The following is a 25593-nucleotide window of genomic DNA, read 5'->3' as shown; positions in this document are numbered from 1 at the left end:
ATTTAAACACTAAGTGCACACTTCAGGTAGAAGGGGGTGAAATGTAATTGGATTTAATCTGCAGCCTATTGCTGTGTACTACATTTTAGTACTGCAGTGAAGCTTTCATGCACCAGAACTTCCGGGTTGTGAAACTAGGTCAATGGACTCCAGAGGGGGGGGGGGAATAGAGAGGGAGAGCTCATTTTGGATGTGCGGTTCCCCCTCAGGTTGGTTTACACAAGCCAAAGAAAAGCCCAAAATGAAAGTCTTTATTTTCAGTCAATGTCAAACAAGGTTTAGAGACACATTCATCACAATGCAACAAAGGGATGCCAGGACAGGAGTATTAGTCATGGAGAGCATTCTACAGACAGACCAATGAAATAGTGTGACATAGCTAAATTGCTCCACTTACATAGGCCTACCAGCCAGACAGCCAGTGTGTTTCAGAATTGGCTAGCTCCACTATTACCGTTTATTATTATTATTTTTTTAAAATTCGGTTTGCAACATTGCAGCCATCTCTTTCCACCGAGATACCAAAATGCCACAGTTACATGGAATTGCATTTTCATATGGTATCAAGTGTAATTACCTTTAACTACACACAAGCTAATTGAAGTCAGTCTCATAGTACATCATCTGTTTTGGTTTAGCACATGCACTTTAAAACATCTGTAAATGTACTATGGTGTACTAGTATATACCTGCACTGATTGTGATACAGTTATTATATAATAGTTAAAGTGCTTAAAGAGTAACTACATGGCATACAGGCAACTTCAATTTGGTGGTGTTGGCTAATGCTGAAACGACTGGCTAGCAAGGTTAGTTACTAGTACTACACTTATTCAGCCTAAACTACATCATATAAAGATACTATAGTTTAGAATGAGGGAAACATGGGAAATATAAAATAAAAACTGGGACAGTTAGTGGACAACAATGAGCACATTTCAAGCTAGAGCTGTTTGAAAAATCTTTACATTCAGGTAACATAACTGTTAAACGAGGCCTCAATGATCACACCTAACTTAAATCCCCAATCTAAAGCCGATCTTTAAGCATAGCAATGTTGTCATCAGGAGCATTCATAAAATCTGATGTCAATTCATAACATATATCTTATGAGCAGCCAGCTAGGTCACATGTCACTGTGTTCAAGGTAACTATGTTGTTGGCTGACAAGACAGCTAACCTTGGTTGTTTGATGTGGCTGTTCATAGGTGTTATAAACTAACTTAAGCTGTTATGACTGCCTTACGTCATAGCAGGGTAAAGTAGGCTTTAAAGATGAGACGATAACAAGAGTGAAAGCTATGCGAGGAACAACAAGAGGACCATCAGGCTAAAACTAAATAAGTGACCTCACCAAATGCCACTCAGAAGCTTACAAAATCAAATACAACAACTTTGTGCAGCAGTGTACAGTAATGTGTGTGTTCGTGTGTCTCTGGTGTTGTGTCCCTTTTCAATGGCTACTTCAAAATATGAAACAAGATTCTCTGGCTTGGAGCATAACCAGAGAAATCATTTCTTTCCCCAAGCTATGGCTTTGGAGAAAGCAATTTGCACAATGCCATTCAATTCAAAGACACTGATTCTACAGTTAGCAAGCTGTTCCTCTTTAAAACGTCAATACCATAGTCAGGCACAGACACCATCATTACTAACCGTATGGCTATATTATAATAATAATAAATTGCTTAGAGGGACAATGCAAAGATAAATAAACATGATAAACACTATCCTATATAAGAAATTATTTAAAAGTAAACGAAATAAAAACAGGAGAAAGATACACTAATCTCAATAAACCATAAGTAATCGATGTGTACTCAAAAGGTGCTTTTAAGTGGCGACGTGACTTGGAATCATAATAGCGTCACGATATACATTTTTTTAATTGTCTTACATTTGCTCCTATACAACACAACAGTACGCATAAATAATTTACAAGGGTCATGGTCACACTTAAAACAGGTTGCAAGTTAGTGAACATAAAAAAGGCACCAAGGTGGATCAATCCTGGTCAAATATCAGGACAAAAAGCTGGCAGCAGCTAAATAAAAAGCACTACTCTAGCTGGTTGCTTTTCAGTGGCCAATAATATTTTAGCAATAACAAAACGAGATACAAATTCTGACTGGTCTCATTTGGTAGTGGACCAATAATTTATGCCGTTCTAACTGTGTGTCTGTGCTTAGTGAAAATATGAAGATCAATGTAAAAGCAATCATATTTGCATACAAGAAGAACAGAAAAGAGAAAAAACAACCAATGCTTTGATAGTCAAGTTTCCAGTGTTCAGTTGGACTCTGGTGCCACCATCTCTTATTGGTTAGAATATCATACATACTATACAAGTGATGACACAGCAAGAGAAAGGGAGAGACAGGGATAGAGGAAGAGAAAGGCTGAAACTGTGATGCAGCATGATGAGAGAAATGAGTGGGCATGAACAAGAGAGCTAGAGAGAGGGATAAAGAAAACGGAAGAGGGCAAGAGACCAGGAGAAGAGGGGCAGAGTGTGGAAAACGCAAGAGGAAGAGGGCAAGAGACCAGGAGAAGAGGGGCAGAGTGTGGAAAACGCAAGAGGAAGAGGGCAAGAGACCAGGAGAAGAGGGGCAGAGTGTGGAAAACGCAAGAGGAAGAGGGCAAGAGACCAGGAGAAGAGGGGCAGAGTGTGGAAAACGCAAGAAGATAGAGAACATGGGTGGGAGTGAGAGACCCCGAAAGGATGGGAAGAGAAAGATTGGGAGGTAAAAGGGATAATCGGTTTTGTGGGGATGAAGGGAGTCTTCCATGAAAGATTAGAAGAGGCTTCACACAGAGGAAATGAAAGGAGACATCCATTTTGATTCGATTGGCTTGATTGGTTGAGGAGAGTGAGGCGGAGGAAGGTCATCCTGCTGATTTAGGCCTAATGGAGGACAGAAAGAAAGAGAACAAGAACAGTGGAGAGCAAAAGAGACAGACAAGAGATTGAGGACCAGAACGGGGAGAAAGAGACAATACAGCAGAAAAGAGAAAGATGAGATAAAAACACAGGCAGAAAAACACAAGGTTAACACACCCTTCAAGAGAGGAATATAGCCAGATTAAAAGATCAAAGCTTAGAACATTATTTTATGACCAATATTAAACCATCTTTATCAAATGACTGCACATTTGCCATAAAGAATGAAAAAGTAGAAGACAATTATTTGTGGCCCTGTCTGACAATTATATCACATTTGAAAAGGTTTAGAGAAGAACGCTTTTGTAGTCTTCGCTACGCTGCACTGAACGCAGTCAGCTAATGACATCAGTGTGAACCGCAGTGGGACTGTAGGGGCACCTTAGCAGTCTGCTCACCCTGCAATGCAGCGTGCTCCTAGCCATCTACAGTTAGGGACCAGGGCTATGGAGAATCTGCTTTAAAACTGGTTAGAAACCATTATACACCAAGTACACCAAACATTAGGAACACCTTCCTAATATTGAACAGCCTCAATTCGTCTGGGCATGCACTCTACAACGTGCTGAAAGCGTTCCGCAGGGGTGCTGGCCCACGTTGACTCTAATGCTTCCCACAAGCTTGTCAAGTTGGCTGGATGTCCTTTGGGTGGTGGACCATTCTTGATACACACAGGAAACTGTTGAAAGTGAAAAGAACTGCAACGCTGCTGGGTTTGACCACAAACCGATGCGCCTGGCACCTACTACCATACCCCGTTCAAAGGCATTTTTTGTCTTGCCCATTCACCCTCAATGACACATTCCATGTCTCGGCTTAAAAATCCCTCAACCTGTCACCTCCCCTTCATCTACACTGATTGAAGTGGATTTAACAAGTCACATCAATAAGGGATTATAGCTTTCACCTGGCCAGTCTCAGGTATACCTAGTATATATTAAACCCAGTATAATATATAAAGACGTGATTAGAGATATTAAGTTATTAATAATATGTCTTCTGGATTGACAAGTTGCTGGCAAAGAACCAAATCTATGTTAGAAATACACTACATGAGCACTTCTATTGAGTTGGTCCCCGCTTTGCTGCTATAACAGCCTCCGCTAGATGTTGGAACATTGCTGTAGGGACTTGCCTCCATTCAGCCACAAGAGCATTAGTAAGGTTGGGCATTAATGCTGGGCGATTAGGCCCGCAGTCAGCGTTCCAATTCATCCCGAAGGCGTTTGATGGGGTTGAGGTCAGGGCTCTGTGCAGGCCAGTCAAGTTCTTCCACACCAATCTCAACAAAACATTTCTGTATGGACTCCGCTTTGTGGATTGTCATGCTGAAACAGGAAAGGGCCTTCCCTAAACTGTTGCCACAAAGTTGGAAGCACAGAACCATCTAAAATGTCATTGTATTCTGTAGCGTTAAGATTCCCATCACTGGAACTAAGGGGCTTAGCCCAAACCATGAAAAGCAGCCCCGGACCATTATTCCTCCTCCACCTAACTTTACAGTTGGCTCTATGTATTGGGGTAGGCAGAGGTCCCCATAGCATCCACAAACCCAAGGTTAATTCGTCAGACTGCCCAGATGATGAAGTGTGATTTATGACTCCAGAGAACACATTTCCACTGCTGGAGAGTCCAATGGTGGCAATGAGCTTAGGCTTGTGTGTGGAACTCGTTAGTGAGTGACGCAACCCGAGGACAGACATTTCTTTTTTACGCACTTCAGCGGTCCCGTTCCATGAGCTTGTGTTGCCTAACGCTGAGCCGTTGCTGCTCCTAGACGTTTCCACTTCACAATAATAACACTTACAGTTGAGCGGGGCAGCTCTAGCAGGGCAGACATTTGATTAAGTGACTTGTTGGAAAGGTGGCATCCTATGAAGGTGCCACGTCGAAAGTCAGAGAGCTCTTCAGTAAGGCCCTTCTACTGCCAATGTTTTTCGATGGAGATTGCACGGCTGATTTTAAACACTTGTCAGCAATGGGTGAAGCCGAATACAATAATTTGAAGAGGTGTACACATACTTTTGTATATATAGTGTATATTTTACACTACATTTGCACTCTATGCCTTCCTAAATAATATATTAAGTCTTAGGTGTGCGTGTCTGTGCAGTGCACTCACCCCGTTCCAGTCCACGCTGCCGTCCTCCCCCGCTTCGGAGGCGCTCTCATATTTTACACTGCTCAGACTCTCCCTGCTCCTCCTCCTGTCTCCGTCTCTCTGCAGCTCCACCACACCCTGAACAAAACACACAAATCCATTCAATTTTGCAATATTTCACCTTTTGATCTACATTATTATTGAAAGTAATTGGTGCAACTGATTGGTAAAATCAGTAAACCATGCAGTCAAACACACAATCAAGCAAAATAGTCCATGAATATACAGATGTGAAACACTAATAACAAATATGCAACAATAGGTCTTAAAGTCTCTGTGGATGTCTACCTTCAGTACAAGCATTTCCATAACTGAATATAACACAAGTTTGGATTTAAGCTTGAATGTGTGCGTTTTTATAAAATGTGAGAGAGAAGCTGACCTGTTTTCGGGACCTCAAGGCACACTCCTCCAGGGTCTCAGCGGCCTCCATCTTGCCTTGCCGGCGATACAGAGCTCCCAGATTACGCAGAGTGGTGTTGACAGTGGGGCTGATGGACACACACCAAGTTCACTTCAAAAATCACTGCAGTGACTAGAGATGCCAATCAGTACCATTCCTTTGCTCCGGTAGTTCTAACAAGTCTTTAAGTGGACTTACCTGTTCACCTTGCAATTCTTATACCAGCCGCCATAATCTCCATAGCCGTCTTTGCTCTGGTGATACAAGGATAGAGGGGGGGGGGGGAAATAGAGGATGGGGAGAGAGGATAGAGGAGCACAAAAATACGTCACAAAAAGGGAAACCCCTCATTCTCCAAACAGTCCCTTCCGATTGACTCAGATATTTGACATCAAACACAGCAGGGACAACATCTCGCTTGGAGAAAACAGAATTTAAATCTGTCCAGACCACCACTATTGACTGTTAGCAATGTGCACCCTCCCTTGAGGCGTGTTTGGTAAGAGCTTTTTGTTGCTGCTGATTTCAGTTAGCGGGATGTTGCTGCCTCGATGTGTATGGTGTCATATCGCTGAGCCTACACAAAACAAGCATCCCCCCCCCCATTTTTGACATTTAGCAGACGCTCTAATCCAAAGCAACTTTCAACAGTGAGCGCATACATTTGAATGTTTCTTACTGGTCCCCCATGGGAATCAAACCCACAACCCCGGTGTTTCAAGCACCATGCTCTACCAACTGAGGAACACGGGACCAGACAGTATTGACAAGTAAACTAAATAGGCACTCCTTGTAAAAATGGGCACCCCTGCCACATGCCTGTGCTCGCTCTCACACACACTTTACAGACTCACCTTGCACTCCTCCCGCTCCTCGGCATGCACCCAGATGGGCTTGTTCTCAGCTGCAGAGAGAGGAGAAAGAGAAATGTGTGCTGTATGCTGGCAAAAACATCAACAAGAAACAGGCATTTTAGCAAAACGGTAGCATAGAGATGTAGACATCTGCACCGTGCCGACATTTAGGCAACATTATTTAAACGTGGTTCCTTTCTTTCGTGAGACAAGATCCTATCGCAACCTCTCAATCTCAGTAATGGTTTGAGATTTTTAAAACTCTGTTTCAACCTGAGACCAGAGTTCTGATAATCCCTCAATTTCATCCAAACCCCCTCACATAATCAATTGAGACCTATTTGTTAATTAACCGTGTATTATATATTGGCATAGTAAGAAAGTCAAGAGACATGGTCACAATTATGTCTCAAATTTATTGAGAATATGGAAAAGGAAATGTGAAAATAAAGTCAACCCATCATTTCACATGTTAAATCTTGAGAGAACTTTGATGAAAGCATTTAATTTAATTATGGATCAAAAATAAAACGAAGCATATTTAATGACAAAAAAAAAAGTTAGAAATCATTCAAAATAAAATCTAAAAGAATATGGTCAATGTCAGAAACAGTCAATACAAACTCAACATAACATGAAAGACAACAGAAGCACAGTAAAGAAAAATACATGAGAAATGAAAAGGATGTGGAAGCTTACTTGAAATATGGCATGTTAAGCCTGAATAACACTGATCATAATAAAGACATCATGCTTATCAAAACAAATAGTTTGACAGTGTATAATAACCAACCTTTGTTTTCTTTGTTACAGCGACATCGGAAGTATTATGCTCGTAGTTAGAAGAAAAGGTTGGCTGTAGTAAGTGGTCATGTATGTGATTCTATAACAGTGTTACGAAAGCATTGTGTCAAGACTACTAAGTTGGTGAAGTAATGTCATGACAGATGAACCCAAAAATACAATGAAACATATGTGTCACTATTATAAAAATCATGAAAAATATATAACAAAAGTATGGAATTTTACACAACACAAAAAAGAACAAAAACCGAGACTTAAATATCTTTGTTCACATTCTTTATATCGCAACTGGTAATAAATAATTAATTAATTAAATGCTGGGCAATATAATAAGCACCACCTATGTAAACCAAGTTGGATTTAGTTTTGGTTTCAGAAATGTGCATATTTCTTTCTGGGAAAACTCCCCCCCCCATCAATGTTCCACTCACCTTCATTGTTGTGTATCATATGCACATGCCCAGTGATTATCCTACAATGTGACATGGCATTTAGAGTGAAAGGTCAAGAAAACCTTTAATGGCACTTTGATCATCCATAACACCTCAAATGAAAAAGATAATTCAATTGAGCATCAGAAACAACTCGCAAATGCTAGAAAATAGGACAAATGTTCAAGTTCCCAATACATTCAATATGGGAAGAAGTCCATTATTTTTTTCTTCCAAATACTTCTTTCAATTTAGGAATTTAACAAAACCTGTTAGTTAGCCAGCTAGTCCTTCAAATATTCTAAATCTTTACGTCTAAAAATATAATCTACTAAACATTTATTTCAAATACTCTATACTCCTCGTAACCAGTTGTTTTCTTTATGATCTAGATTTTGAAGTATTTATTGAACAGCTCTTAAATCAGTCTGCTCCAGCCTGCACTATTCTGTAAGTGGTTGAACCCTACACTTAAAGTTAAATGTTGACTATGTTCTCATTAGCAATGAACCCTTACACTTCAAGTCGACTTGTCAACTACGTTGTCATTAACTGGGCGTCATAACTCATCCTGATAATTGATGGCAAAATTTGACAAATCAGTTAGCTAGTTTGCCAGTACAAAATGCTACGTGTGAAATAAAGTGTTCTACAATGTCAGATCTACAGACTTACTGTATGTCTGTGGTCAGTACAGTCCAGCGCTCAATTGTTCATTCTAGAAACCCAAGACTTTGAATTCATGTAAAAGAAACACTAGAACGTACTGTATCTTTGAGTAGACGAAGAACAGATTGAAAAAAAAAGTTTGCAAATAAGGAGGCAGTGACTACTACCCCCAAGTGTTTGTTGTGGCCCTTTCGAGTTTTGGACTAGTTTGCTCACCATCCACGGATCCAAATTCCTTCTCGTGAGCTTGGGTGAGAATCTCTTTGTAAAGGATTTCCGCCTCCTTGTACTTCCCCTGCTTCAAGTAACACGAAGCCTGGGAGACGAGAGGAAAAGGCTCAGGAGAGTTCAGACATTTCACCTTTGAACTAAAAGTATGCACAATGCAAATCACTAAACCAGGTTCCATCTACACAAAGCAACAACCATCACAGTTAATGAGATTTAAAAGGAAACAAATTTCATTCCCTGCAACATCTTGTTTAGTCTACCACCAATATAAATACAAGCATAACAGGATCAAAGACCTACGGCAAGGATGAGCAACTTTGGTTCTCATAGGACAGGGTTGTCAAACTCAATCCACGGAAGGCCTAGTGTCGTTCTAAAATATTTTTTATTAAGCCCTAGACAAGTAGGTGTGGGGAGTTAGTTCATCAATCAAGTGCAAGGGAGGAGCGAAATCCCCCAGACACATGGCCCCTCTGTGGAATGAGTTTGACACCGGTGTCGTAGGGCCTTAATGTCTACAGGTTTTTGTTCTTAATTTGAAACCGCTGTCTGATTTTGACCTGAGAAATCAGGTGTCGGCACTTCTGTGCAATTAGTGTCAGATGAAAGAGAAAACCAGCAGAGTTGTTCACCCACGAGCAGCAGTAGTCAAGAACGGCAGTCAAAAAGCCAGGCAGCCCCCTCACCAGGTTGTTCTTGGTCTTAGCCACGTTGGGGTCGTCAGGGCCCAGCCTGCACTCGTAGATCTCCAGGGCACGGCAGTAGTAGTACTCCACCTCTTCGTACTTGCCCTGGTTCTGACACAGCAGGGCCAGGTTGTTCAGCTGCTTGGCCACATCAGGATGGTCCTTGCCCAGCACCTATATGGGAGGCGAGAGGACAGAAGCATCAAACACGAGTTGAGGTGCAGCCAAATAATCAAAGATGGCAACGCAACTCATTTTTTAAGATGTACTGTATAAAGTCTCAGTCAAAAGTGGACACCTACTCATTCCAGGGTTTTTCTTTATTTTCTACATTGCAGAATAATAGTGAAGACATCAAAACTATGAAATAACATATGGAATTACATAGTAACAAATCAAAATACATTTTAGATTGTTCAAAGTAGCCACCCTTTGCCTTGATGACAGCTTTGCACACTCTTGGCATTCTCTCAACCAGCTTCATGAGGTTGTCACCTGGAATACATTTCAATTAACAGGTGCCTTGTTAATTTGTGGAATTTCTTTCCTTCTTAATGCGTTTGAGCCAATCAGTTGCGTTGTGACAAGGTAGGGGTGGTACACAGAAGATAGCCCTAAGTCCATATTATGGCAAGAGCAGCTCAAATAAGCAAAGAGAAACAACAGTCCATCATTACTTTAAGACACGTAGGTCTGTCAAGAACTTTGAAAGTTCCTTCAAGCGCAGTCGCAAAAACCATCCAACGCTATAATGAAACTGGCTCTCATGAGGACTGCCATAGGAAAGGAAGACCCAGAGTTACCTCTGCTGCAGAGGATAAGTACATTAGTTAATTGTACCTCAGATTGCAGAACAAATAAATGCTTCACATTCAAGTAACAGACACAATGGTTTAATATATATATATATATATATTTCACTTTTATTTAACCAGGCAGGCAACTTCGACCTAGCCAAGATAAAGCAAAGCGACAAAAAACAATTACACGCGGGATAGACAAAAGTAGTCAATAACACAATAGAAAAATCTATATACAGTGTATGCAAATGGATTAAGGAAGTCATAGCAGCAAAGTAATTACAATTTAGCAAATTAACACTAGTGATCGATGTGTAGATGTGCAAGAACAAAAAAATTAAACAAAAACAATATGGGGATGAGTTAGGTAGCTGGATGGGCTATTTTCAGATGCAGCGATAGGTAAGCTGCTCAGAGAGCTGATGCTTAAAGCTAGTGTGGGAGATAAAATTCAAATTGCAAACGTCGCTGAAGTCATTGGCAGCAGAGAACTGGAAGGAAAGGCAGCCAAAGAGTGTTGGCTTTGGGGATGACCAGCGAGATATACCTGCTGGAGCGTGCGCTACGGGTGGGTGTTGCTAAGGTGACCAGTGAGCTTAGATAAGGCGGAGCTTTAGCTAGCAAAGACTTATAGATGACTTGGAGCCAGTGGGTTTGGCGACGAATACGTAGCGAGGGCCAGCCGACAAGAGCATTCAGGTTGAAGTGGTGGGTGGTATATGGGGCTTTGGTGACAAAACAGATGGCACCGTGATAGACTACATCCCGTTTGCTGAGTAGAGTCTTGGAGGCTATTTTGTAAATTACATCGCCGAAGTCAAGGATCGGTAGGCTAGTCAGTGTCACGAGGGTATGTTTGGCAGCGTGAGTGAAGGAGGCTTAGTTGCGAAATAGGAAGCTGATTCTAGATTTAATTTTGGATTGGAGATGCTTAATGTGAGTCTGGAAGGAGAGTTCAGTCCAGCCAGACACCTAGGTATTTGTAGTTGTCCACATATTCTAAGTCAGAACCGTTCAAAGTACTGATGCTAGTTGGGCGGGCGGCAGCGATCGGTTGAAAATCATGCATTTAGTTTCACTAGCATTTAAGATCAGTTGGAAGCCACGGAAGGAGTTTTGTATGGCACTGAAGCTAGTTTGTAGGTTTGTTAACAGTGTCCAAAGAAAGGCCAGAAGTATACAGAATCATGTAATCTGCATAGAGGTGGATCAACAAATCACCTGCAGCAAGAGCGACATCATTGATATATACAGAGAAGAGAGCCGGACCGAGAATTGAACCCTGTGGCACCCCCATAGAGACTAACAAAGGTCCGGACAACAGGTCCTCCGATTTGACACACTGAACTCTGAGAAGTAGTTGGTGGACCAGGCAAGGAAGTCATTTGAAGCTGGTTGAGAAACTGTCAAAGTTCTTGAAATGTTCCAGATTGACTGACCTTCATGACTTAAAGTAATGGTGGACTGTCGTTTCTCTTTGCTTATTTGAGTTGTTCTTGCCATAATATGGACTTGGCCTTTTACCAAACAGGGCTATCCTCTGTATACCACCCCTACTTTGTCACAACACAACTGATTGGCTCAAACGCATTAAGGAAAGAAATTACACAAATGAACTTTTAACAAGGCACACCTGTTAATTGAAATGCATTCCAGGTGAATGAAGCTGGTTGAGAGAATGCCAAGAGTGTGCAAAGCTGTCAAGGCAAAGGGTGGCTACTTTGAAGAATCTCAAATATATTTTGATTTGTTTAACACTTTTTTTGGTTATTACATGATTCCTTGTGTTATTTCATAGTTTTGATGTCTTCAATCTTCTACAATGTAGAAAATAGTAAAAATAAAAAAAATCCTTGAATGTGTAGGTCTGTCCTACCTTTTGACTGGTACGGTATATATAAAACATTGATATTTTATGGCTGCCATGAAACCATTAGAAGTGTTACGGGACAGAGTGATGGCATAATAGTTTTTTTTCTTCTTTTTACAAACCTCCGCCATCATCAAAGCCATAAAAAATGAATTGTCATTTAATATGACCTCAATGTCTCGCCATGTCATAAATCATAATAATGAGCTGGTGATGAACTTCGGCTAATTGAACAAAGCACAGTACAAATTAACTGACATTGTATCATTTTACCTAGTATGTCTGCACTGGATATGTACTGCACTAGACCTACCTTCTCTCTGATCTCCAGAGCCCTCTTGCAAAGGGGCTCAGCTTCCTTGTACTTCCCCCTCTTGCCATACAACACTGCCAGATTGTTCAGTGTCGCAGCCACCTGAGAAACAGAGAAGGATTAGTGAGCAGCTCTCATCGTGTTATGTAGCTGCTCTGTACCTGCAATGCAGTGAGTCAAACAAGGGAGCCTGTACAGTTTAAATGTTTCCAAAAGTACATCTACAAATGTGTCGTCTTATAAACATCTAACACCACTACATATTGGCATGAATACAAAATTGACAATAGTTGTACAATTTGTGACAACGGACATTTCAACTTTGGGAGCATTTACATTACAATGAGCGAGCACCTTTTGCATTCCCATTATGCCCAGGCACTATCCAGGAGCCTTTAATGTGGATGCGTACGAATGGATATTAACTAACTTCTCTCTGCCTAGATGCGTGCCCAAGTGCTGACAACCAGATTTGCCATTAGGAACGTGCTAAACAGTACATTCCTGTAATGTATTCATGGCCAACATGCTTTAGGATTAGCCAGCCCTTGGAGCCGCTGACGGCAGTTTCAACCTGACCTTCTCCAACCCACGTCCTTAAGAATCCTAATAAAAAAAAACATGCAGAAAAGTCCCCTTTTGTCTAGTGAAAAAAAAAGAAGAGATTGCTCCATCTGGTAGACTAACTCACCGCAGGGTGGTCTTTCCCAAGGGTTTTCTCCCGGATAGACAGTGCATCATTGAGCAGGTGAGCCGCCTCCTTGTATTTGTTCTGGTCCCTGAAAAAAAGAAAAACACATAATAGTCTAAAAGAAAAAGACCCGGAATAAACTCGGTGCTGAAGGGAGAAGCAGTGTGTAGATAAGTGGCATAGGTGGTGAAAAAGTGTGGTTATATAGGTGTTACAGTATAATTATAAAGGATAGCAGCACATACATGTGATAACCTTTTTCCTGCTGGAGCCGTGTTCATATGGTGGCTCCAACAAAGAGACCAACGTAAAACGCACACACACCTGTAGACCAGGGCCAGGATGTTGAGCATGGTGGCCACGTCAGGGTGGTCGTGTCCAGATGTCTTCTCCAGGTCCTCCAGAGCCTGCTTGCAGAGGGGCACGGCCACCTCGTAGCGGCCCTGGGAGGCGTACTGGATCACCAGGTTGTGGAGGGTCCTCAGGCGGGCTGGGATCTCATAGCCACCCTGCTGGGCTGCGGCCACCGCTGCACTGTTATGCTGGTGAGGCACTGAAGGAGAGATGCGGTTTGTTCACAGGTAGAAGTTTTGGGCAGTTGCTGCAGAGTTTTAAGTTCTTATATGGATTTAAAATTCTCTTTTGTATACAATCCATAGAATACATATATATTTGAAGATCAGTAAAATGCCAGTTCTGTGCTGATAAAATTATCAGATGAGGGTCATCAGCTCAATATTAGAGCAACTCAAGTTCAAATATGGGACCTTAAATAAAAAAGACGACGCAACAGGTTGTTGTTTGACGTTACACACCAAAGCAATGAGCATTCAACTAAAATAAATAATCTATACTAATCCAATACACGATGACGCAGGATATGGTTGTAGGTAGACAGACCGCTTACTTCCTTGACTGTTGTCCTCCTCATCATTGGGGAAGAGGTCGTCCAGTGTATCTTTAGGAGGCTCTCCATCTTTCTCCTCCTGGAAAAAAAAAAGATTTAAGCAGTGGAATTCTAATTCTATACACAGTGACAAATACATTTGTCAAGACCCACCCCACAGTCTCAAACAGCTGGGCAGCACTTTTGACTAGAAATTAAAGTTATATTGTGCGTTTCAATTCGATGGAAACTTCTTGTGGCCATCTGGGATTTAGAGTCAATGTTTGACAGACAGCATGTGAAAATCCATGCCGAGGGTGCTCAAGGAGACTCATGTACCTCATCACAGTTCCCTTCAGGCTGAACTAGAAATACCTCACCCCATCTTCCACATTCATACCCCTCGTCTTTGCATTCTCAAACATGTACTACAATCATAAATATTCAACAGCTGACATCATTTGAACAGTTCTAAATTCCAGTGGACTACATTTGGTACATATTAACGAGCTCTCGTCAAAATGTATAAATGTTAATGACTAAATTAATTGCCTTATAGCAGCCAAACGATAGAGGACTTCTGCCCACCATAAACTTTAATCAGTTCATAATGGTTGGTGCGTCATTGTATATTAGAATTTGTTCTTAACTGACTTGCCAAGTTAAATATAGGGCAAATAACAATTAAAGTAAATGAGACCAATTCATTCACCTTGGCAGCCTGCATTGCTCAGAGGGAAGAATAAAGAAAGTTACAGAATATGGAGCTTGTCAGTCAGGCCTGGGCAACTCAGTCCTCGGGGGACTGATTTGTGTCACACTTTTGCCCCAGCTAACACACCAGACTCCAATAATCAACTAATCATGATATTCAGATAAAAATGAAATTAGTTTAAAATCAGGTGTGTTCGCTAGGGATGGGGGTTAAAGTGTGACACCAATCAGGCCTTCGAGGACTGGAATTGCCCAGGTGTTAACTAGGCTTTACAAAAAAGGTGCTCTCAGCTTTAATTTCATCTTGTAGGGAGAAATCCCTAGCCATCAATCCACTCTAAGAATTATCTTGCACATTAATGGAGAGATCAAAATCCTGGTTGAGAATAGAGAATGTAGACTATAGGCAACAACAAAAAAGTATTATCGATAGGTCAGTTGCAACCCGCCAGAAGGGGCTTCATCAGCAGAGGCAAATGCAATGCCTGATTACTTGCATGATGATTACAGCTCTCGAGCTGGTTCAATTGTTTATGATCAGGGAGTGTGTGTGTGTGTATACATTACCTCAGAGAAGGAAATGTTTTCATCATAATTCTTGAACAGATTCACGAGCAGTGTGTTTGTGCTTGTGTGCAAGCAATTGTGTTGTGCATTTAAGTATGGGTGTGAGGGCATAACTCACAGTAGGGGACACATCCTCGTCGTACTTCTTGAGCTGGTTCATGAACTCCAGATGCTTCTTCTCCTCCTCCAGCTGGGCCACACTCTGCTCGCTCTTCTGCAGCTTTTGCTGGGTGCCCGCCAGCTCGTCTCGCAGCCACTGGTTCTCTTGGCAAAGCCGACGTACCTGGGCACGCAGCTTCTGCTTCTCCGACTCCACAGCGTTCAGGTGGGCAGACAGGGCCATCATCACCTGACAGAGAAAGGTGCATACATGCAGAGGGATCAATTAATTATGCATCATTGTATGCGATTCAGCCCTAGGACCGTGCCTCAGGACTACCTGGCCAGTAGACTCCTGGCTGTACCCGTCCCCAGTCCACATGGTCGTGCTGCTGCTCCAGTTTCTACTGTGGTGCCTGCGGCGATGGAACCCTGACCTGTTCACAAGTTGTACTACCTTGTCCCAGACCTCTTTCGCCCTCTCCAGAACCTGCCCTCTCAACCTCAGAATGCTTGGCTATAAAAAGCCAACTGACATTTACTCCTGAGGTTGCCCCTCTCTACAACCCCTGATTATTATTTGACCCTGCTGGTCATCTATGAACGTTTGAACATCTTGAAGAACGATCTGGCCTTAATGGCCATGTACTATCAATTGCCACCCGGCATAGCCAGAAGAGGACTGGCCATCCCTCAGAGCCTAGTTCCTCTAGGTTTCTTAGGTTCCTGGCTTTTGAGGGAGTTTTTCTAGTCACCGTACTTCTATATCTGCATTGCTTGTTCTTTGGGGTGTTAGGCTGGGTTTCTAAATAAGCACTTTGTGACATCTTTAAATACATTGGATTGATTGAAATATGATTGATAGATAAAGGTAATAATTTGTGGCAGCTGTGGACTCCTGTGGCCAGAGACAGGCAGGCTTACATAAGCCAGAGAAAGACTAGTCAACTTCAAAACATGAAACTGACGCATGCAACATTAATTCCAGTTAATGTTTACTTAAGTCAGATAAGTTTTTATTTACAATTGACGGCCTACCAAACAGCAAAAGGCTTCCTGCGGGGACGGGGATTACACATTTTCTAAATAATAACATAGGACAATACACACATCTTGACAAGAGACACCACAACACTACATAAAGAGACCTAAGACAACTCATGGGGATCCACCCCAAGAACGGATTGATTAACATTACCCAAAACATTCCCGTATGGCTTACTCTCTCCATATCACCCAGGGATCGTCAACCCTTACCTGCGCCTCGCCCAGCCCCAGCTCGATCATCTCCACTGACTTGCGCAGCAGGCTGGACTTCTCGTGCACCAGGTTGGCCTCCTCGTCCTTCTTCAGGCAGCGGATGGTCTCCAGCAGGCTGTGCAGGATGGAGTTGTGCTCGCTCTTCAGCGCCTCCAGGCCCTGGATCACCAGCTTGGTGCTGGAGATGATCTCCTCCTGGGACAGCTTCTCCAGGCGGTCCTCCCTGGGGTACACCATTATTGACATTGCCTGGTGGACTTAGAGGCTGGTGGAGGGAGAGAAGTGGAAGAAAAGGAAGGTGGGAGGTTAGGTCACTCTTGGGGCAGTGGTTCCTTTTAATGCAATGACCTCACTTTTGGGGATTTTCTTTGGACCCATCAGAATAAAACAATAGCAGTTCGATTCACGAGATTCCAACATTGAGACTTCCACTGTCATTATCAGCAGAAGAAAAGGTTGCTCCGTTTACAATCCATGCTACATGTCTAATTAAACTGGATAGAGATGTACGAGGAAATGGAAGCCTTGGGATAGAAACAAAAAATGACAGGGTAGGAGTCCAATCTAGCCCACACTCTCTACATTCCCTGCAAATCGACAAAGCCAGAGTAAATAAAACACATGGCTCCCTCTTCCTTCACAAGACAGTCACATGATTAGGCTTGGCGTGGGCATAGCTGCAGACAATTAGGCTAAACCCCACCCCCGAGTATTTAGCCCTGAGTTCACCATCAAAGCTTGCAGATAAAGAGTAAACGGTTGTATCCGACTTGTGTATTTCCATTGTGGAATAACTCCGCTCTAGTCACTCGTATTGGTATTCTTATTCCAAAACATAAAACAGGCAGATAATCTCTAACTCTGTGGTGATTTTGGCATTTAAATATCCCATTAAAAAAAAAAGGTCTGTTTAGAGCCATGGAAACAGACTGACAGAAATAGAACACCAAGAGCCACGTATCATTTCACCTGGATGCTGTGTGCACACACACACACGCAGCTTGACAGAGTGGTACGGTACGCTACTAGCTTGTATGACATTCCTTTCATATTGAAAAACACACATGGCATCGAGCCCCAATCCATTATTTTCAGCAAGCCTTCTAAAAATAGGTTGACTATATAGAGCCAAAATCTATAGATTCAGAAGAATACAGAATTGCTTTTAATGGGATTCAGCTGAATGTAATCTGGAAACAAACAAAGGATATCTAAACTCTAGATGTGCTGTAGACTACACTGAACACAGGGTAAACAACTAGTGCAAAATGTTGATTGTCGGCATGACGGATTACAGAGGTCTAATTTCAAAGAAGTAATGGCGCTTTTACAGGCGCATGAGTCATATTTCATGAGTGGCTACGAAGCCACTATTAGACTTCTCAAAGGACATCTGTAGGGAATTCCAAGTCAGATTAACCTTTTGGCACAGTCAACAGCGTTATTGCCCGGGGGGGGGTTCCCTTTGGAAGACGCCATGTTCAAAGAAGAAAAAAATATTTTGAGCAAGCATAGGTAAAGGAAAGACTAGTTCAATACCATAACTCAGTTAATCCATACGTTCAAAAGGTAATGAGATCTGGTATCAAAAACACTATAGATTTACTTTCATGGTAAAGCAAAGTAGTATAGTACAGCAATAATGCCACACATGTGAGCATATAGCAGTGATAGTCTTCCCAGGGCCAAGTACTGTTAAGCTACAGTTGGTTAAGATAGCTAGTAGATAGTCTTTTTTTTAAACTATTCATCATAGTATGTTTGTTAGCTGTGTGCAAAAAGGAAGCTTGAAATGAGCGCTCTTAATTATTTACACAATGTCCCAAGGAGCACACTCAGAAGAAGCATAAAAAGGCACAAAGAAGAAAAAAAAACTGTGGTAGCTCACATGAATAAGGGATATTGGGTTCCCTCAACAGAAAACACTAGCCAGGGTTGTAGTCAATTTCAGTCAGTCAATTTACAGAAATTTAATTTAGGGAATTTAATTGAAATTCAACAAATTAATGAACAATTGCTCATAATTCTTTACTATGAGGTTTAATTAATGAATTAAGTTCCTTAATTGACATGGTATTGACCCCAATCCCAGCTACTAGCAAATATGACAATGGGCTCATCAGATTTAAAATGGTGACCAGGGCACACTACCATTTAAAGGAGAAGAAAGCTTGAAATATTAAATAGCCCTCATTTTTGCTTCCTCTGTACAATAGACCACCACGAGTGACATAAAAATTTCATGAGAACAGTGTGGGTAATACAGACGCTGCCTCCATCTCCACGCCCTGTCTCGTGTCACCCTGTCTTTGGTAGCATAAAGCCATTCCTCTCCAATCCCATCACATCCAGATGGAATTATAGGGCCCATTGGCGAGCTATATTTTTGGTGTTGATGGCTATGGCAGTGCTTTATCTTCTCCTGCCTCTGGTCTCTGCCGGTTACTAGTGGATAGGAGAGATTGCAGACTGATGTTTCTGATTTAGGGACACGTGGGAAGGCGGCATATGTGGTTTTGGTTGGGGAGATGAGATGTAGGGACAGCTGGAAACCCACTAGGGATGTTAAGAAAAAAATAATACAACTTCAAAATAGCTTGGTATACACTGTCATCATAAAATCAAAAAAGCCTTCTTTGCAAAGGGGTGAAATATTGTTGTAGCCTATTGTTTACATTTTGATATTTATAAACATGAGGATAGCAAAACAGGAAGATACTGCTGTTTATACTGATGGTGGATCAGCTAAGCAACCATCTTTTGAAGAACCTGACTATGCTCTGGGTCCTTCTGTAGCTCAGTTGGTAGAGCATGGCGCTTGTAACGCCAGGGTAGTGGGTTCGTTTCCCGGGACCACCCATACGTAGAATGTATGCACACATGACTGTAAGTCGCTTTGGATAAAAGCGTCAGCTAAATGGCATATATGTATGTATGTATATATGTAATTATTCTACTGATGAGTACAAATTTTACAGACAGTAACGTTAAGATTGACAGCCTTATTTGAGTCTTGTACAAATGCATCTGCACCCTTCTAATCTATCCATTAACTCATTCAACAATCAATAGCATAGCCTCTCACAGGTTGACTGCAAGGATCAAGATATAGAAGACTGTGCATTCAATAACATAAGCTACCTAACAGTGATGTTTGCTAAAATTACCACATGCTAACAGGCCTAGGTCACACATGAATGCCATTTAGTCTTGCTCTGGACATCATAGGCTTGGCTCAGCATTTCGTGTCTGGTTCCTCTCAGGGTTTCTTCCTGTGTTAATTCGTTAGACTACACTTTCCCATAACGTTTCTGCCCAACGGTGGCAGAATGGTTGATTTACTGCATGTGAACATAGGTAGGCCTATTTGTACACAATATAAAATGAAAATAATGCATCGATGCTCACAGAACTCTTCTTGCTTAGATACACTGAAGCCCTTTAGACTATAACTGACACATGCGTGGACTTGAGATCCACGCATATAACTTCAACTTTCTCAGAACTTTCTTTTCGAAATCAACACAAGTCCAATTTACACACACATATTTAAAGTTACATGGAGATCTAAGGCCCTATCCTATCAAACCCAGTAAGTCAAAGACAATGTACTTCCGGTGTTTTCCAGGACAAAACAAATGTTACAGAGATTGAATGAAAAGCACTGCTGAGTCGCTAACCCCCCTCTCCCCTTTTGTCTCCTCGATGTGAAGCAACAAGGCTAAAGATGTTTTTAAAAGCCGGTTTATTAAAGTAGCTAGTCTGATAGAATGGCTCTTGAAGCTGACATTTTCCAACCCGTCCGACAATGGAGAGTCATAGCAATGAATCATTGATGCTGGTTCAAATGCCACGCTGCCTCTTTCACAGTGCGGCAGAAGGGAAAGAGGGATACCTACCTAGTCAGATGTACCTAGTCAACGGAAATGTCTTCTGCATTTAACCCAACCCTTCTGAATTAGAGGTGCGGGGGGGATGCCTTAAAAAATAGGCACTCGGGGAACAGTGGGCCTTGCTCAGGGGCAGAACGACAGCTTTTTACCTTGTCAGCTTGGGGATTCGATCCAGCAACCTTTCATTTGCTGGCTCAATGCACCTACCTGCCAGAGCGAGGCAAAAGGAGCGAATAACTAGCACAAGTAGAGATCTGGGATAATTGTCTCGAGTCTCTTGGCTATCTCCATTACTAGAATATCAATAGAAATCCCAACCTGTCTGGTTTGAGAGCAGTAATCAGATAGTGGTATTAATAGGATGCGTTTTATAAAAAACAAGCTTGAAATTTGCAACACTTTTTTCCTCTCTGTACAATTAACAAGCTAGCTACATGAGGAAATAGGCACAAGAACTCTAAATCAATATGGCCCTGAACATGTATTGATTCAACATGATGCCTAAATTCAGTCCTGAAGAACATGATTCCCTATTTGTGCAAGGCTAGTACCCTTTTCTTATACATATAGGCTATTGCAGTAAATGGAGGAGGTTTTATGATTTTACAGCATTTCTCTCCAATTCATTCATTTCATCCTTCCTCTAATACAGGGGTGGGCAACTCCAGTCCTCGAAGGCCTGATTGGTGTCACTTTTTCGCCATCCCTAGCAAACACAGCTGATTAATCAAATTGTATTCTAAACTGACGATCACGATTAGGCGATTATTGGAATCAGGTGTGTTAGCTGGGGCAAAACTGTGACACCAATCAGGCCCTCGAGGACTGGAATTGCCCACCCACGCCCCAATAGGTTAGACACACGATAAATCTGACGGACGATAGGCACTTAGCAAGAGAAGGAACGGCCTTCTACTGTGCTAGACCTGGTACTGTCGAACCAGCCGTTTCTATTTGTAGAATCGCAATGCTCTGCAGTGGCTGACTGAGCCAATCAGGGAGCATGAACCTCCACATGAAGGAGCTGACAGAGTGACAAGAAAAAACAGTCTTTACATCTAGCGCAGGTATTTTGTGCTTGAGGGATTTTTTTTGTTAGGTTTGATATGCACTTCCTCATTAGCTTGCCAACTGAAAGGCAGTCACACTTCACATGAAACTAATGGGGTGGTAAGTGCAGAACAATGTACACAACCCATTTATTTATTACTAAGCGAGCCATCTAGCAAGATGAGGAAATAATAAAATTCACTATCCATTATCCCATACTGCCAATGCCAGTTCACATGCTAGCTTAAACAGTTATTACCACTTGCCAGTAGAACAGCATAGCTAGCTTCTCCACTGAATCTCGGAGGCTTACAGGCATCGGCTTCATTCAAAAACAAATCCATTGTGATTTAATTATAAATGTTGCGAGCTACGCTAGTTATGGCCATCTGGCTAGTATCAAGGGATTACTACCAATACTAGCTAGCTAACATTAGCAATCTACAGCTAAGCTACAGCTAAGCAAGCACAAACCAAAAACTACTGCCACCTTGTGGTCTGGAGTATTTACGTTAACGCCAGGGTAGTGGGTTCGATTCCCGGGACCACCCATACGTAGAATGTATGCACACATGACTGTAAGTCGCTTTGGATAAAAGCGTCTGCTAAATGGCATATATTATTATTATTATATATTATTATTATATTATTACAATGAAAAGTATTTCCCCTGAGTGTTGTGCGAACCACTCAACTGCAGATAAAAGCACAACCTTATTCATGTTTCAATTCCCTGCACTGGTAAACTTATGAGACATGGGTAATGATAGGAAATGGAAGGAATAATAGTAAAATGGAGATGTTCTCTTCAAAGTGTAGTAGCTATTAAATGTTTCAGATAGTCGGTTTCGTAGGCTTCTTTGTATGCACAGTTGTCTGACAAAGGGGGCAAGGGCCCAACATGATTTCAAAAGTCATAGTCCAAGAGTGCACATTTTACAGCATCACGAGGGTCAATTATAGGCCTGTTACTGTTTGTGTCAGCCTGCTTCAAGGTTTCAACACCAGAGCATACATTTATTTAACAGAGCACGCTGAGAGTAATCTTCACTGCAAACTACTATGAAAATATTTACAGAGGAACAAGATTTCATACAGTACTGTATGTCTTCTGGGTGTGTGCATTTGAGCACCTGTCTGGTAAAACTGTAACTAGGGGACCAATTTCTTCCTTTTATCTCACCCTTTCAGATCCAGTGACATATTGGACTGCTGTTGTGAGCTGTCTGCAGTCCAAAGGTCACCATTTCTTCACTGGCCTTGATTTAACTTCTCCACTTCAGTAAATAAAAGGCAAAGTGGACTGGACCAGCATCTCTGCTCAAATCGTTTGATGCCTGTTATTAGGAAAAAAATGGCATTGCTATTTGTAGTATGGGTGCTCCCAAGTTAAATTGTAGTTACTTTTGAAGCACATGTTGTGCCCTAGAAACTAATATGGAAATCTGTAAAAAAAAAAGATATTAGCTTGACAAGAATACCTGTCATTGAAATTAAAGTCAATACTAGGTTTCTACATTGTGTAAAAGCACTACTTTCCTATTGAGATGCATTAACCCAGCAGGTTTGTGATGAGGACATGCAAGAGATCGGTCATTCATTCATTGATCTCCTGAAGGAGCTATCCCTTTCTGCGTCCCCAAAATGTGTGGATATACTGGTAAAGTTGCCAGGTTATTAGGCAATGAGGTAACATGACTGAAGTGTAAACAAATGGTTATCGACATTGACGAGCGAGTAGTTTTAGAACAGCCCACGACATGGTTTATTAATGTAAAATGCGGTCCCGTCGATATACTGTAAGACCTAGGTGGGCTACAAGCAAGCAGTTGTCACTGCAGTAATGGTGAAACCATGACAAACGAATCTGCACTCCCTTGTTTCTTTAGGGCACTTGGAAACAACGGTACAGCAAAACATTATCATTACAATAATTATCTGGGAGATTTGTTTTCATAGTCACACAGTGCTCCCAAAATAAAACTCCTGGTCCCATGAGAAGGGTGAAATTGCAGCCCCCTTCATATTGCTATTGGTCCACTTTTACGCTAGGACTCCAGTACACAGACGCGAAGCAGGGACGCTCCAGTACAATAGGTGGCAGTAACTTGAATGCCAATCACCAATAAACACCAAAGAAGAAGAGGCGGGGGTGACAATGTTGGCTAGTTAGCTAGGACACCGGTACATGCAAAACCGGAGATTCCAACAAGTAGGTGTAGACATCACCATAGACAACTTTGGGCCATTTGGTAGGATTGTATCCCCAGCTATGGGTAAATGCACTATTGTAAAGTGGCTGTTCCACTGGATGTCATAAGGTGTATGCACCAATTTGTAAGTCGCTCTGGATAAGAGCGTCTGCTAAATGACTTAAATGTAAATGTAAATAAACAGTGACTTAAGAATACTGCAACAGCTTTACTGTTAGTCTTAGCATGTCAGCTAACAAATTAGTGGCATAATAAGTATCATGCAAACCATGTTGTGAAAGCCAAGTATGTTAATAACAATGAGGTTGCTGAAAACCTTTATTGAAACGACAAGTATCAGCAGTGCGCTTAGGATGCCGCCAAACTGTAGTGAATTATTAAATGGGAAGAACAAGGAGTACCCTACGGCTATATCCTACTCGGGGGCGTGGTCACGTCAAGCCACGCCTCGCATCTAGAAAATAGCATGAAGATAGCGGGGGCGTTCGTGCATCAATCAATGGGATGCACCCCTGCCCAGTCATGTGAGGGCCTAAAGAATTTATTTCAATTGACTAATTTCCTTATATGAACTGTAACTCAGTGAAATGGTAAGTTTATTTTTTTCCAGTATAAAGAAAATAGGCCTTCACAAGGACTGTTATTATAGGCTAAGTTACTTACTGTCTGTAGCTGTGTAGTCAATAGGGAAAAATCGATCACACTGCCTGTGTTCTTTCTTATGCAAAATGTTGAATTCTGTGAGCCAAAACAAAATCAGATGCTCCCATTTGCATGTGGTTACATACCTAAATTGGTTAATTCCTCGTAGGACAGCCAGGAACTATAGGAGCCTTCTCGATGTACATACACACAGCTGAGCCAGCAAGAAACCTATACTAACAGAATTCGTAGATGAGCGCGGCGATATGGTTTGGGATCAATGCGTGGAATTTTTCACAAGAACGACGCCATTTCATTGCGCACAACTGACAAACAAACCCATCTGACGATACATTCTAACTAATGATAAATGGTGTTGCCGACGGAGCATATTTTCGTCAACCACTAAATGAGCTCGTTTTAAATCCAAAATGTCTTCCTTGGTTATTGATCTCCCAGCATCCACAGCGAAGTTTTGAACGACGTCATGTATCGGATTTTTTTTTTTCGGGCGTGGCTGCACAGAGGCTGTGTGTGTCTGGCACTGGCTGACGGTACGAATAACAAATCCAAATGCATCATTTCCAAAGATACATCATTGATATAGATAAATAAATAATTTATTTTATACATTTGAATGTACACTTGCCTTCAAGTAGTCATCGCAAATACATAAAATGTGTCAATTTGATTAATAACCAAGTTGTAATTATTTTTTTTTTTGAATATGAATGAATATGGTAAAAAATAAAAATGGTTCAGTATGTCACAACTTAATGTTCGATGGTTCCTCACCCTGAAAGTAGTCTATGGGAGAAAGTAGTCTATGGGAGAAACTGTAATCAATGGTTCGGTTCTCTTTGAACATCCACTAAAATCTTTAAATCAGTAGTTTCTAGTAAATCATTGCTCAGTTGTGCACCAGGGCCTCCCACTCTTTCTATTCTGGTTAGAGACAGTTCGCCCTGTTCTGTGAAGGGAGTAGTACACAGCATTGTATGAGATCTTGAGCTTCTTTGCAAGCCTTCATTTCTCAGAACAAGAATAGACTTACAAGTTCCAGAAGAAAGTTTCTGGCCATTTTGAGCCTGTAATCGAACCCACAAATGCTGACGCTCCAGATACTCAACTAGTCTAAAGGCCAGTTTTATAGCTTCTTTAATCAGGACAACAGTTTTCAGCTGTGCTAACATAATTGCAAAAGGGTTTTCTAATAATCAATTAGCCTTTTAAAATGCTAAACTTTGATTAGCTAACGCAACGTGTGATTGGAACACAAGAGTGATGGTTGTTGATAATGGGCCTCTGTACACCTATGTAGATATTCCATCAGTCGTTTCCAGCTACAATAGTCATTTCCAGCTACAATAGTCATTTAACAATGTCTACACTGTATTTCTGATCAATTTGATGGT

General features: G+C 41.6%; 1 protein-coding gene across 5 annotated transcripts in view; it reads right to left on the bottom strand.

Moving 5' to 3' along the window:
- klc4 (kinesin light chain 4) overlaps window positions 1–25293 on the bottom strand; it is a 30417-nt gene extending 5124 nt beyond the window's left edge. The window contains exons 1-14 of one of the 5 annotated variants that reach the window (XM_035747003.2): window positions 24325–24637; window positions 16378–16645; window positions 15140–15370; window positions 13762–13840; window positions 13179–13407; window positions 12855–12942; window positions 12164–12265; window positions 9181–9354; window positions 8480–8579; window positions 6360–6409; window positions 5704–5759; window positions 5485–5593; window positions 5064–5180; window positions 236–2905 (exon numbers count right to left, since the gene is read on the bottom strand). In XM_035747003.2, the coding sequence (XP_035602896.1) occupies window positions 2900–2905; window positions 5064–5180; window positions 5485–5593; window positions 5704–5759; window positions 6360–6409; window positions 8480–8579; window positions 9181–9354; window positions 12164–12265; window positions 12855–12942; window positions 13179–13407; window positions 13762–13840; window positions 15140–15370; window positions 16378–16626 (1590 nt within the window). In that variant the 5' untranslated portion in view covers window positions 16627–16645; window positions 24325–24637 and the 3' untranslated portion in view covers window positions 236–2899. The other 4 variants (XM_035747001.2, XM_035747000.2, XM_035747002.2 and 1 more) reach the window with 4 other exon arrangements.
- Between the last annotated feature and the right edge of the window lie 300 nt (window positions 25294–25593).

The sequence above is a fragment of the Oncorhynchus keta genome, chromosome 32 (genome assembly GCF_023373465.1).
Source record: "Oncorhynchus keta strain PuntledgeMale-10-30-2019 chromosome 32, Oket_V2, whole genome shotgun sequence".
Taxonomy (NCBI): Eukaryota; Metazoa; Chordata; class Actinopteri; order Salmoniformes; family Salmonidae; genus Oncorhynchus; species Oncorhynchus keta.
This window is presented reverse-complemented; position numbering and strand designations above follow the sequence as displayed.